This window comes from Phaethon aethereus (genome assembly GCF_964289735.1).
Source record: "Phaethon aethereus genome assembly, chromosome: 3".
Lineage (NCBI taxonomy): Eukaryota > Metazoa > Chordata > Aves > Phaethontiformes > Phaethontidae > Phaethon > Phaethon aethereus.
The window spans coordinates 61503959-61519328 of NC_138576.1; the positions used below are offsets into that span (position 1 = coordinate 61503959).

The window sequence follows — 15370 nt, forward strand, 5'->3', positions numbered from 1 at the left end:
ACCTGCCCAACATCTTCCTTCTTGAATAAAAATGTTCGCGATTGAGAGGAGCAGCTCCAGCTTTAGAAGGTGAAATCCACAGCTATGTCTATACTGCTAAAGGTCCACTCCCTGGCCACAAGGCCAAGGGCCACCTTCTGGCTTGCACCCAAACCAGCTGGGGCTATTCCCTCCATAGAAGATTTGACTGGGGAAGAGGGACAGCTGTTGCAGATCAAAGAGAGTCCTAAAACAAACTACCAGTTATGTTATGCAGACATGCAGGGCTCTGCCTGGTCTCTGGCCTTCTTCCCTGGTACAGCTATACTCATTCATGGCACCTTCACCTTCGGCGACTTCACGTTGTTGAGTTTCAGGGAGAGGCAAATAGGAAACTGTGGCTACTCTTCCCTCTCAGCACCGGGCTGAGACCATGTGCGAAAGAGCAGGGTATCGTTCTTTCTTACCCCACATCACTTCCTTGCTCTGCCTGCACATCCTCACGTACCCATCCTTCTCTCCACACTGGTCTTCCTATCACTTCTTGCAGTCGATGTTTCCAAAGTCCTTGCCCTAACTTCTAGTGCTTTAAGGAGCTCCTTCTGAGGGAGGGACAGGTTTGTCACAGCTGGAAGAGGAAATAAGCCTCTTCCGGGCTGTGTGCCACGGCAAGATATCTTGACAGCTTCTTTCTCTTGACTCTCCGGAAGACCACAGCAAGCTGTTTTCTCACCTATGGGCAATATTACCACAAAGTAAAGGCAAAGGGAAGTGGCTGCTGACAGCAGGGCTCACCTGGCCCTCGCCACCTGGAGACCTAAACCCCTCGCTGTTTTGGCCCGTGTGTCCTGGAAAGAAGAACAAATGCAAGATAGAAGTTTGCTAGCACATCTATCAAATGCAAAACATTTGGGGTATGTGAGCTACAGAGTAAATCAGGCAGTAGATGTTTCGAGTCTAATGGTGACACATGCAGCACTGCAGTTTAGTCAGCTAAACCCCGGGCTGTGGAACACTTCCATGTGTAGCAGTGCTGTTATAACACTGCCAGTCATGGACAGCAATGGCATTCATTCATCATTGTGCCATAGCTGCCCTTCTTTTAAAGGGCCTGATCCAAGACCCACTGAAATCCCATTGACTTCAGAGTACTTCGGATCTAGCTGCAAAGAAGGGATTTTCAGCATTCCTTTGTAACACAGTGAAAACAAAGGAGCACTTTTTGGCTGCTGTTTCTCCTCATTTTTCTGGATATTTGCCTGTTCTTCCCCACCCAGGCAGCTCTGTTTGCTTTTTCCCACCCAGGTCTCTGCATCTCCAGCCTCATCGTCTCTTCTCAGCTCACTCTCCCTGCCAGCTCTGACACCTGATGTAGCCTTTGGTTTGTTTAGGCTGCCACCTCCCAGCTCTCTTCCAACCTCATAACTTTGAAAAAGAAAACACTTGCTGCTGTTAACTTTCCTTTATAAAGGTCCAAAGGAGCTTCAGAGCATTCCCGATGAGACGATGACATCCAATGTTATTACCAGAGATCATAAAGATCAAGAGAGAGGTTGTGGGAATCTCTATCATGGAAGATTTTTAAGGAGGTTAGACAAACACCCATCAGGGACAGTCTAAGTATAGTAGTTCAGCTTCATAGACTAGTAAGGGACTAGGTAACGCTTTGATAAGCATTTCTAAAATCGCTACAAAATTTCCACAAAAATTTTTCTTGCCTGTTGCCTTCTGTAAGACTTCCACAGAGAGACAGAGTACTGCACACTTACACAGCACAAATCCAAGTATCTCTCCACTGACATCAATACAAGGCCTCCTGCTGTCTTTACCAAGCTCAGACTTTTATCTGGGCCTGAGTCAAAGAACTGAAACCAACTTCGCTTTCATTCTGTCCAGTTTAGTCATTTGCATTGCTGAGATACCGGTTCATGTTCCTCTTTGCATTCATCAGCTTTGAATCATTGTTATGGAAGCGTATAGGGCTGGATTTTCTTACAGAAAATTTCAGTGAACTTGTTACACTAATTCAGCAGAGATATAAGCTAGCACCTCTCTGCCAATGAAGCTATGTATATTTTAAGAGCAGATGAAGATGTGGCCCATGAGGGGCACATTGCTGCATGCTTAAGCCTGAAAAAAGATGAGATAATTGTAAGGGCTGATGCAAACAAATATTATTTTTCAATTTTGCAGTGGCAAGAAATTAAAGGGGAGAAAAAAAATATTTCTCATTTAAAGATACAGTGGCCACACAAAATTCAGAAAAAAGATTTCCTAAATTCTCTATTTTTTGTTTCTTGAAATCCAAAACGGTAGCAAAAGAATTAACCAGCGGTCCATGAGTGAAACATATACAGGTGATATTAAGGCTAGAATTTAATAATTAACTGTGGGGATTTTTCTACTGGTTTACCAGCAAAATGACCCAGTAAAGAAATTTCTCAATTCTAATCTAATCCTCCCCAATATCTACGGCAAAGAGTAGCCCCAGTATAAAGATTTACAGCTACAGTTATGTCTCTGCTTTGTTCTTAAGCAAGTATTTACTTCTGCCTATTTGCTTTCTGAAATTCTCTCTCTCATTTGTCATCTGAAGAACTCCGTTTAAAAGGAAAACAGGCTTCAGACATGAAACACAGCTACATTCCTGAAACATGAGATGAACAACCTTTAATTCACGCAACCTTTCATTTACAGTAATGTTTAATGGATGGGCCAGTTTCATTATGGACAATGCCTCTCCCTGTCATTAGCCTGCAGAAAGGTCTAAAACTCTTACGCATTTAAAGGAACGCTGTTTCAGGCTCTGTATTCCCTCCTTCCTCCCTCCCTCGTTGCCCATCACCCCTTCTGACTGCCCTTGTTCTAAGTGCATAATCTAAATGCTGTACTCTGCAAATTGCACTTATTGTTGGCTTTGAGCTTCGAAGGACCCTCTGAACACTTTTTATACAAACCCTAACAAGGTCAAAGTTGGAAAAATCTCAGCTGGTGGACTTGGATCCCATGAGCTAGTGACCATTTATAATTAATATTAATGAATGGCAGACGACAGATGTTTATTGCTTAAGTAGAAATGTGCATTGCTAAACCAGAAAGATTTATTTTAAACCCGGAGGAACTGACTCTATTTCTTGTACGGATGTGGGTGGTGAGAGGGAACGCCAGTGGGTGATCCAGCCCCTGCTACCTTTAAGTGTGAGCAAGGAAACGATACTCTTTAAAGAAGGATCCTGAGCTCTCTATTTGATTGAAGCATGATGTTTGGTCCTTCAAAGCATTAATTGAAGTAAGGAGGACTCTCTGTCCACTTTAGTGGCTAGGATTTACACCTGTAGTGTTTTTTATCAGTAGATCCCAAAGCACTTACCAAAACTAAGGAACTCGTTATATCCATTTTAGTTGTGGAACCTGAGAGAGTCATATGAAGATAGTTTTATAAAGAAAAAAAAGGTCTATCACTGAGACGAAGGATCATGTTCCCAGCCACAGTCTATTTTATGTTGCTGGATTATTTTTGCCCAGTGCTCTTAAATCAAACTAAAGCTATGATGGATAAACCTCTTGAGTTTAAATCTGACACAGTGGAAGAATTAGTACGGAGATGGAAGAGTCTCTGTGAATCCCTCTAAATACTGCAGGGCATATTCAGGTCTAAAGTTGATGCAACCTTTGTTTTCCAACTGAAAGCAGCTCCACTCTTTCAGAGCACATAAATTAAGTTCCTGGACATAGAGACATCTTGGGTAACATTTTCAAAAGTACATGAACAATTTTAAGTACCTTCTTAGAGTTTCTGGTTGAGGTTGGGAAAAGGGTCTGTTTGCTCTGGATTCTTCAGCTTAAGCATCCTGCTCCTTTTAGTATCTTACTACAGTATCTATGCACCGTTTGCTGTTTTCTTGCCCCAGAGATCACTTCTGTATGGCAGTCTAGAAAGTGTTTTTAAGCATGTCATACCAGACACTTGCAAAATATTATTGGGTTTATTTGCTACAGGGTTTGTTTCAGATGCTATAAAAGAGTGCCTAAGGAGTTGCTAGCAAAAGCAGGTGGTGATCAGATCAGGTAGTTTCTCTTTTTGACTAATGTAAAAGTTCTTGGAGCAAGCAGGAAAGTGGTTAGTTACTCAAAGCAAAGCATGAACATATTTGTTGACTTGCCTACAGTGGGCTGCTTCATCCGGAGGCAGAGGGCAGCTGGAAGGAAAGACTGCTGTTCCCCGCAGTCCCAGTTTTCAGAGGCTAGAGAAGGTCCCAACTTCTTGCAATACATCGTAGTACAGAAAATACCACTTGCTGAACTTTTGGTTCAGGCTCCCTAGAGCCTTTTTGTGGCCTTACCATTTGGCTCCTGTAATCAGACCCATCATATGGGCCAGACGGGCTGTGCATGCCCCACAGACACACCTGGAAGTGCAAAGCCCAGGACTGCTACCAATTTACCAGCGCTGCTGTAGCACTCAGGAGACACTAGCTAAGCACCACAAAACCCCCAAAAAACATGCCTACAGCAAGTTCTCCTGGACTGCCATTGTATATTGCTGGTGGGAACGGTGCTAGACAGGACAGAGAGCAGATCTCCTGGTGGGATGGCTAAGGGGTTACAGACTTTCCTGAGCACTTGTTCAGTCATGCTCCTCTCTCTGTCATGAGAGGCTGCTTTCTCATCTCGGTGGGGGCCGCATCTCCTCTAACCTTTGGGCCATGCAACCTCGTTCATATCCGATCTAAATGGCATGGTGGTCAGTTTATAAAGTATACCAAATAAAGTGGACTCCAATGATGCACTGTCACATGGCATACTCATTCTTCACATTCCACTTCAAGCTACTCATAAAGCCGGCTGCTCACTTCAGTGTGCAAAGCCTATGTTACTGCAAACAGCTCCAAGTGCACAGTTCATTCCCAGAGGGATTTAAAAAGAATAAACTTATCACATTCTTGGAAAAAAAAAAAAGAAGACAAGACAGCCTGGATAAAATTTACATGGACCGTTTATATCTGTGATTCATTTTAAATTGAAGACTTACGGGCAATGTTAAAATATTTGCATTTGATTTTTTTTCATGCATGTCCTCCATGACCCCTTCTTAGAAATCTTTGTCTTTTTTATTTTATGGGGCTGAATTTACCAAAGGAATGGAAAATACCAGATTATCAAAGTCATCACATTTCCCAGAAACTTGCTGATTTCAATGAAGCCCCAGTGGAAAGTAGGCAGGTTTTGAAACAACTTTGCTTTTGTGTTAGGTTTCTGGCTAGTATGCTGCCAGCTTGCCCATTGGGTTGGCCCTTGGCAGCCCACCTGGCAAGCTGACAAGGACTCAGGAGCCTGAAAACCTGAGATGCCTTTGACAGCATCTTGGTCACCTGAGCTCCCCGAGCTTCCCAGGGCTAAGCTCTGAATCACTTTGGCATAAAAATTTCTTGAGCCTTTGCCAGAGGCATCCCAAGAGTCTGGGTGACCCCAATCCCCTTCTCCAGAAGCTGCTCTCTACCTGGTGACCTGCCAGGTATCCTCTGAGTAGGTGAGAAAAACTCTTCAGAAACATACTGAGATGGCCAAAGTGATATGTCATGTCACCCTTTTTGAAAGGGGATCTTTGGAGTCTTTGATCTGTATGAAAGTTAGAAACCTGACCTGTCATTCTAATAGCATGAAAATCTATTTGGCAATATTGCCACTACCTAGAGAGGGGAGGATCAATGCTTTGGCCAGCTGAAATAGTACACATACACTGGAGACACGAAACAGAAGGAAACGGTCATTTTTCAACACCTTGTTTTGAAAAGTATCCTGAAAAGCAAATTCCCCCTTCATTTACACCAGAGACCAACCTTGGTGACCTCCGCATGTTTGAGCAAGTACAACAGAGGGCAGAATCGGGCCTCTGGCGAATTTAAGTAATAGCACCCCGGCTCTGGGCTGATGGTTTTGCTGAGTGGATCTGTCAGGGGCTGCTGTCCCCCTGCACGTTAGCTACTGCCGACTGGCTGACCCATCCATCAGGCTGGCCTGGGTTACCTGTGGGATGTACAGTGGCTCCCGTCTACCTGTCAGCACAGGTGTCACCCCCGGCAGGAACGCAAACAAACCGCCCTTAGGGCGGAAGGGACAAGTGAACCGTGCAGCGCGGGGCCAGAGGTGCATCCTGTCGACTCCTCGTCTTCCTTCACCTTCCTGGCACATCAGGAAACTTAAGGAGACGTAAGGAGGGGGCTCCCAGGCGAGCGTATAGCTGCACCTATACCAGCAAATGAAATGGTGGAAGATGCCCGAGTTCCCTGGCCCTGGCATCTAGTACCGGGGCAGAACTGCTGGCTTGGCCCAAGTGTTAAGAGTTGGCAGTCACAAATCCCCTCCCGGATCCATATTCAGCCATTGGTATAGCCCAGCTCCGAGCTGTGGTCATTTAGGGAAAAAGGCATTCTTATGGATGCATCCAAACATTGAGGTCATATGAGTGTCTTAGAAACGGTCATGTTACATCAATGCAATAGGTTTAAGTAAAGCCAAGGAAAATGTCTTTTCTCATTTATCCCTCCCTTCAGAGCACTCCGAGTACAAATTTGAGTACTACAGAAACAAGTTTCTTTGTGTGTTTTCTCCTTTTTACTATTGTACTAGAAAGAGTTCAAATGTCTGCTGAGGCACTAGCATCTGTCTCTTATCATGTATAACTTTTCTTGATTATTTCTAGAGAGGCAGACTAAACATGCGGCTCTGACATAATGCAGCATCGCATTTTTATTTCTGGTTTGCTCAAAAGCCTGCACCAGCTGAACTAAGTCTCTAAAAAGGACTATATTTATGACCTCAATCTGAGCTAATGGGAGGGCTTGGATTATTGGTGCCTAAAAGGAAAACAAACTATTATAGATTTCTGCCAATATCCTGACAGTCTAACACCAGGGTATGGTATTTTGGTACCAATCACTGCTATCGCCAAACTTTGTATTGGCATTTGATTCCATTAGTCTTAAAAGAGGGTTGTATGGTGGATTTGGACACTCATCTACCTTTTTGCAACTCTTAGGAGAGCTTTTAAAATTAAATCCCATTCAGAAGTCGTTGTTAAAAATCTTAAAGCAAGCTCAGCGAGAAAACACCACTTTCCTAAATACCAGCATGGTGTATGTCACTCCCCGTCCTAAGCAGTGCAGAGTGGTTTTCTGCTCTGCTAAATAGCCATTACTTTTCCGTCTTTGGAAGCTGTGTTCAGAGTTTATAAGCTGCAGGATCTTATAAGATGAAAACTGCTATGTAATTATAAAATTGCTGCTGTTAGCACAACATTAGTCCTGATTGAAACAAGGCTGCTAACAAATTCCCTTAGTCCCAACAAACAAGTGCAAAGGAAATAAATCCCCACGAGCTCTGGTTTGAAGAGACAGCAGTAAATGTCTCCACAAACAGCAAACAGAACTCATGATAGAAATCCTCCTCCTCTGGCTGGAGGATATTCTTGTATTTTCAGACACTGGCAATGTCTTTCCTATGGCACAGGAAAGGCAATCCAACCCACTTCTATTGCTAAGAGGTCATCATAAGACAGTTAAGCCAGGGACTTTCCAAAAGCCTTGCTTACAAGCAAGGCTGTGTAGCAGTGTCATTTCCCAAGCAGTCCATGGAAGAAATGATTCCTTCCTACTTTCCCATACACCTAATGGGATACAACTTGCTCTTCATCTGCTACAGCAGCAAAGCCTGACATCTCCTGTCTCAGCATAGCCGATCTGCTCAACCTTCTCTCTTTCCTCTCTGCCTGCTTTATGCAAATGGCTGTTGCGCAGACCCAATCTGTGCCTGCGTTTAGACACACTGTTCTTGTCCCCCGTAACGTGCCTGCCCCAGCGTTGTCCTCTTCTTGCAAGGGCAGGCTAGTACACATGACAAAGAGCATTCTTCAGGTGAATGCAATCTAGTAGTCCAGATCCTATTTTCAGAGGCAAATGAAGCTCTCCTAAATCTCATAGAAAGACTTCTGTAGGTCTCAGGCTCCAACATCACCTAGAGTCTACACCTAGAGAAGTATTTCCTTTTGCAGGGGGAGGTAGGGCACATAAGTACAAGTTAGTCACTAAGTCCCCTAACGCAGTTGCTGGATATTAGGAAAAATTTCTTTACTGAGAGAGTCATCAAACATCGGAACAGGCTGCCCAGGGAGGTGGTGGAGTCACCATCACTGGAAGTGTTCAAAAAGCGTGTAGACGTGGCGCTTTGGGACATGGTTTAGTGGGCCTGGTGGTGTTGGGTTGATGGTTGGACTCAATGATCTTAAAGGTCTTTTCCAACCTTAATGATTCTGTGATTCTGTGTGATTCTGTGCTCCACTGTAAGTGTTGATATCATTTGAGGCATCCTGGGTTATTGAGTATCACCATACAGGACTGTGGATATGACAGATGCCTTAAGACCTGTATAGGCCTGGACTGATATGTGGAAGCCAAGTAGGCTGTTCTCATGCATCTCAACAGCAGGAGAACCAATGTTTGGCCAAATTAGTTGCTTCTTGAATGTCTTTGAACCTTAACTCCTTTAAAATTTTTAGCCAGATTCACTTCAGCATCTTGGTGCATCTTCAAGAGTAAGTAAGGCCAGGAAATACACTGAGCCATGTAGCACCTAGGTAATTCTGAAGTTGTTGACTCCACCGCTCCGGTCACCTGAAAATCTAGTGATTATAAAATAGGGCCACTATAACTAGGAAAACAATGATTGCTGATTAGAAAGTTATGCTGTTTAAGCTTCAAAAAGACATACCAGATGAATCAGCCACTAAATGGCTTGTGAATGAAAGGAGAATGTCCTTCACGTCACTGGGTACGTGGCGGTTTGGAGGAGTGTTAATTTTGGCAAGTAGTGTGAATATATGCTACAGCCTGTGTTCCAGAAAAAAAAGTGTCACTTCTTGAAAATGAGAGTGATCTACTCAGTTACACAATATGACGTGACTGTATTGTAGACAGAGCTGTAGTAAGTGGTTTTAGTGCCTGGAGCATGCTCCTCTTACTGGTATTGTTGCTCAGCACATGTCATGCTGTTGCTGTCTGTGTCACATCATGAGGAAATGGTGACAGATTTTTACTCTAAGCAGACTAATAAAAGTCTCTGAGAAGGGTGTGGATAGGTGGGAAGGAGGGCAACACTGAGAGCAGTTTTGTCGCCATACCTCATGGGGTACAGAGGTATTGTAGCACTGGTACTGGAGCACCAGTGCTGACAGTGCTCCAGGAGCTGGGAAAGTGCTGAGAGGTCAGCCGAGGCTGTGAGGGGTGTGAAAGAACACTGTGGCACGTTACAGCTGTGGCTTGTGGTCTTTTATTATAGCTCTTCAGCTTATTACAGTGTAGTGGGGAGGATTTTGTGGTCCGTGGTGACATGCACAGTAGAAGTGCCAGGACCCTTCCAGATAGGGGCCGATTACGTCGGTGCCTGCAACCCCGCCAGGCACAGTTCAGTGACTCTTCTTGCCCCTTCTGCTCTCCCAGGCTTAATGTCTTTGTGGGAGTGATCTCTCCAAACGAAATACGATCATCCCAAATGCCTGACGCCAGATTCTCATCCCTCTGGGGTTTCCATAAGACTTACCCTGTGACACCCCCTCTCCAAAGAAAAGCAGTTTGCACAATCAGATTTTATGCCTTCCTATAGTGGTTTGGGGTTTCAGTGTCCATGGAAGAGAGAAGTGAACAAATATGCTGCTCAGAGTTCCCTGTAGTAAATGACATCTGAATATAATAGGGTGGGACTAAGTGACAGTGCCTAAAGTAGATGAAATCTGGAACCTGTGGTAGTTAATCCATGTCAGCTGTGATTTTTTCAGTAAGTAACACTCTCTCATATGCTACTCTTAAGTACCAAGTTCTCCCAAGTCATCACCAACCCTTCCTCCCTTTACGCCATAAAATACAGCTATAAGTCTAGTGGAAACACCACACCACATCTAATGCAATAATGCAAAGACTTCTCTGAAATACTCTGGCTTGCATACCTAAAGATGTATTCAGACATGGATTGCATAAACACCAACGCAAGGGTTTCTTTGACCAGGGCTATAAATTAGATTAAAAAGAACTCAGCACCTTTAAGCTGATTTGACATGCAATTATATTGTTCTCTGAATTAATTTCATGTCTGCATTTAATTTGAACTATTGCACTTCTCAAAATTATAGCATGTCTGTAAATTTTCTTCAATATACAAAGTTGCCATTATTAGAAGTAGTAAAGTATCCTCTGTCTACAAGAAAATTCACTGGACAATGCCTATAGACTAATTCTTCCAGTACAGGTGCCTGTACGAAGTTTCAGTTCTGGAATAAAAGCTATTTTAATGCCAAATAATTACATCACAGAACTACTAGAATTTCACAAATCCATATCTTCATGAGCAAAACATTCTCTTGGAAAATGTTTGACTACCTCCTATTTAAAAAGAGTTACCCTCTTTTTTCCCTTTTTTTTTTTTAATTTTGAAAGGTTTTAGTGACTCCATAAGAAGCCATAAAAGTTAGCAGCGTTAGTCATCACTGTAAGAGTATTCTGTAACCCATCAGGAAACAATAATATTCCCATGTTGTGGCACAACACACTGCCTTTTTCTATATCCTCTTCCTGACAGACTAAAAAAAAGGTCATCGCATACGCAGTATAAAGCGCAGGCAGCAGATAGATAGAACAGCAGACACAACGTGGAGGCAGGGAACTGGCCGGGAAGCACTCACTGCGAACTCCCGGAAAAATAACCCGACGGCAACACACCTCCCCGCTGCCCGGGCAGCCCCCGGCCCGGCCGCCTCCCCGCTGCCCGGGCCGCGCCGGGCCCGGCCGCGTCCCCTGCCCGGGCTGCCCCGGCCGCCGCGCAGCCGGGGGCCTGGCGCGGCACTGCGGCGCCCCCTCGCGGGCGGCTCCGGCATCGGCCCCGGCCCCCGCCGCGCCCGCCTCCGAGGGGAGAGCTTCGTTGAAATGCAGTATAGCCACGTGAAAAGGCACTGAGAGAGAGACAGAGAGAGGTGCACAAAATGTTACGTGTTCGAACACAGAAGGATTTTCTAACAGCAGTGTTCTTCCCAAGGGAAACTGAAATTTCGGGAGAATATTTTCTCCTAAGCTATGTTATTGCATCTTGTACTTCTTTGATGAGCTTCAACTTTAAGCTTGTCCTCGCCTTTTCTTCTTCAAATGCAAAGTAGTTGAGAGGTGAGCTTGTAAACGTAATGGACCATGTCATTTTTGTGCTTTTCATTTCACAGATAGCCACATGGCCAAATTTCCAATGAATTTCCACAACTTCTGGTGTCCAGTTCAATGTGCTGTTATGAAGTGGGCTTCAGCAAGTAGTAGGAAGAAGAAAGAATGTTCAGGAACAGGTCTCTGGAAAGAAGGGAGCAGGGATAGGAACAGGGAGAGAAATGCACGCAAGAATGTGGCTCCAGCTACACCCCAACACTAGCAGATAACTGGTTGAATCTTGGCTCTAAACTGAACCGAAGACCAACTGGAAGTAACATTATACTGCCATATAAAAACTCCAACTTTTTAAAATAGTGGTGAAAGGAGATAAATAACCAGCAAAGCTGACCCTTCTATGCGTTATCGCATTACCAGAACAGCACAGGTCTAGAGGGCAGATCTTTTCACAAAAGGCAACAGTATGGAGATGGTGGCATTAAACCATGTATAAAATTGCACAGAGGACTCCAAACTAGTTATTCACACAGTAGAAGAGAATTATGACTGAGTTTTAAGTACTTTCCAGGGATCAGTTTTGTTTGTGCTTTATAATGACACCAGTCTGATTAAACCAGAAACAGTAAAGCCATGCCTAGATAAGTCTCTAGCTAGACAGTGTATTCTTAGTATATTCACACACATACATATAAATACATCCTGATCCATGACTGAAAGGGAAACCATTAAATGTCATTCCAACATACTTAAAGAATTGTGGCAGGGAAGTCACAGCTGAAGGATTTTGGCTAATTATCAAGTGAACAATGTCAAACACTGAATGTCTGGACATCTTCCATTCAAATAACATTTCTTCTTGGGCCAACTGTATTTACAAACCACTGGAATGGAATTCTATACTGTCATTTACCCATTAGTAAGAGATGACATTACAGCTGGTTAAGATGCACACTCACTTCTGCGTGGAGCTCCGCCAGCTCTCCCACTGGTGGTGGCTCTTGCTGAGCCTCTCATGCCCATTCTGCAGGCCTCCCCTGCCCACCTCTGCGCATCTTAGATGGCGTTGCCAAGTTCAGAGAGGGATTCTGCAGGTATGTGGGCATATAGTGGGGTAATCTCTGACTGGTTGCTGAAAATTTGAGGAGCCATTTTATGTTTAAAGCTTTACTGCATGTTTCAGAAACAACAGATGAGAAAGGCAGATGTTTGTCCCTACTTGACTTAACGTGTAATCTAAACCTTCCCTTGCTTTCTGATCTCAGTCAGTGATGGTAAGGAATTAAGCTGTAAAAGAAGCCCACAGAGCTACACAACAAGAAGAGTATACAGCATATCCTCACATCTTAGTCTTACTCCTTGCTTTCTGCCTTCTCTTCACCTCCTCTGAATCTCTCTCCCTTTATCTGACCAGCTCCTCATTGGATGGTCATCTGTTCTCAGAATAAAGCCACTGCCCCTGCACCTACTCCGCCACTGTGACCTACTCCCACAGAGCCCATCGAGGCACCAAAAACTCCTGGCTCTGGTTTTGAGTCTGGACTGGGCACAATTCCCTCCATTCAGCACCCTCATCAGCAAGAGCCATTGTCAGGTTTGTTTAACTCCCCCAATATTGGTGTAGGAAAATCTGGATTTCCTCTGCTGATATTTAAAAGCAAGAAGTATATTTGTGGTAACAAAGAGGGATAGATTATTTTCAGTAGCATCGTTACCAGGATGTCATAAAACAGGGTTTGGCCAAGTGCTTTTCAATACTTGTCCAGAAATTTCTCCATGTAAAGAGGCATGCAGCTCAGTATGACATTGTATCATGAAAGTCTCAAACGAGGTTGCTTTTGAAGACACCATTGGAATTCATCTAACCACACGTGCATTTCAGCTTCACAGCTCAGTGGATGAACCAGTTCCACCCAGAAAAAATCTAATCTGTTTTAGGGTTGTATGTACATACAAGTCTGATTCAATGTCATACCTGCATTGGTTTGTAAAGAAAATAGAAGGAATAGAATCATAGAATCACAGAATGGTTTGGGTTGGAAGGGACCTTTGAAGGTCATCTAGTCCAACCCTTCCCTGCCATGGGCAGGGACATCTTTCACTACATCAGGTTGCTCAAAGCCCCATCCCGCCTGACCTTGAACACTTCCAATGATGAGGCATCCACAACTTCTCTGGGCAACTTGTTCCAGTGTCTATCCACACTCAGCATAAAAAAATTCTTCCTTATGTCCAAGCATAAATGCACTATACAATATCATCTCCACAGCCAATGCACAGAGTTTTAATCTTCCTAAGGGGACAGGAAGAGTTTTTTGAGAGGTCTGTAGCAGTAACAAAATCCTCAACATCTTACCTTTACCACTTAAAGCAATGAAGTACTTGAATACCTAATTTTGTAACGATGGTCTAAAGCTTGACATGATACTTGGAACACCACTTTTTAGTCTGAAGAGGGTCACATACCTGTGCTGGAGCTGACACTTTGTCAAGGGATTCCCATTGCAATACCAAGATCCCCCCAGGATGTGGGTGTAGTGGGGGTTAAAGGAGGGGAGAGGAATTTTTAAAAGACATAGATGCTGAGCATTGACAGTCAAGGGGAGTGACATGATGGCTAATTTCCTCTCACCATATGCTCTGGGTCCCAGCCCAAGGTAAATTTAGGCCAGTCAATAGTTAATGCTACCTGGCTTCAGCCATAGATGTCCCCAGGCCAGCTGTGTTTTGGTAGAGTACATGGAGCTGTGCCCCTGGTTGTGGGAGACAGGCTATGAGTGTGTGAGATATTTATACCAGCTATAAAGCACCAGGACTCCCCAGGGACTTCTCAGCTCCTTGCTCAGAGTCAGACTCTGATAGCAGGTGCTAGTCCAGTGGCTGAATTTAGTAGTTTGATGAAGAGTTGGACATTTCTAAACACTAGTACTAGTGTCCATCTTCTAGTGGGAGGTGCTAATCCAGGTCTGGTTTTACAGGCTATGCAAAGAGAGGGAGTCAGAAATTGCTACAGCCTGAGCAAATCCTCTAATGTGCCATCTTTGTTATTTCAGGGAAAAAAAATAGAGAGGAGAAAAGAAAAAAATCCAACAAGGACGAAAGCAAGGAGACAAGACAGGAAAGTAAAGGGCGAGCAGCCCGAAGACAAAATCGGGAACAGAGGGAAAACAACAACAAAACGCAGCCGAAGAAAAGAAAAGCCCCAAATAAAGAACAGAACCTGGCACCCGCTGACACTGCACATTAACAGCCCTCCATGATTGTTTAAGTCTTATGATGCTGCTATCTCTACCAGATCGCCCTGACAGGTGCTCCAACCGTTCAGGCCGCAAATGGACAATGCTACCAGTTATTACTAAACTTTAAACAACATTCCAAATACTTCCTATATTCTCCAAGCAACCATAGTTTATTAAAGAGATTGACATGAGCCAAGAAAAAAAAATTCTAAAAATGGGATACTTTAAAACTGTTATATTATATGCTTCCGTGCATCTGTAAAAGGCAATTAAGAAATTTTGTATATATTAATAATAGGGTATAAAATATAGCAATATAATAATGAATGACATTCAGATGAACAATGTTCTTTTTCTTTGTAAAGTATTTTTCAAGTTATTGTTTAAGTATGAGGCAAGAGATATGTCTAAATCAAAGATGCAAATCGTACCCCTTCATATATTGTACATAAATATTAAGAGAAGCAGAAAAAACGTTTCTGAAGAGCCAGTAGGAACCCAAGGTTTTATAACCTCTGGTGGAGCAGGATGGGATTGCCCTGTGGTTCCCTGGTCCATGCTCCAGACTCGGGTGAGAAGCAGCAGGGGAAGGCCTGCAGGGCTTCACAAGCTGAAGGAGAAGAAGCAGAAGCATCTGCAGCATTGAAGGCTGAACCCCTGAGGCAGAAGGCGACGGAGCGGAGCTTGAATAGCGCTCTCATCTGTGGGACAACAGTGTTTTCTGGTCTAAACAGTGGTACCGTGTGTGCTGTTTTATGCTTTTTATACCTATGTGTAACTTAAGTCTACATTTCAAATCTTCTGGTGAATGACAAATCGTATTTGTAGGAGACAAAGTTGAGTTAATAAAAAACAGAAAAGTAGATCCTATAAGTATGTGTTTTTCACAGTGATGGTGTCGCCTTTTCTAGCAGGGGAGGGAATCGTTTCATAGCTTCACAGACAAAAAGGGACACAACT

At 43.8% G+C, this 15370-nt stretch overlaps 1 protein-coding gene across 1 annotated transcript in view; it reads left to right on the plus strand.

Moving 5' to 3' along the window:
• The window catches only part of RSPO3 (R-spondin 3), a gene marked incomplete at its 5' end in the record, with an annotated part of 63381 nt that extends 48756 nt beyond the window's left edge, over positions 1–14625 (plus strand). Inside the window, one exon of the mRNA XM_081998180.1 lies at positions 14225–14625. Coding sequence (XP_081854306.1) covers positions 14225–14418 — 194 coding nt within the window. The 3' untranslated portion in view covers positions 14419–14625. The remainder of the gene's footprint in view (positions 1–14224) is intronic.
• Positions 14626–15370: the final 745 nt, after the last annotated feature.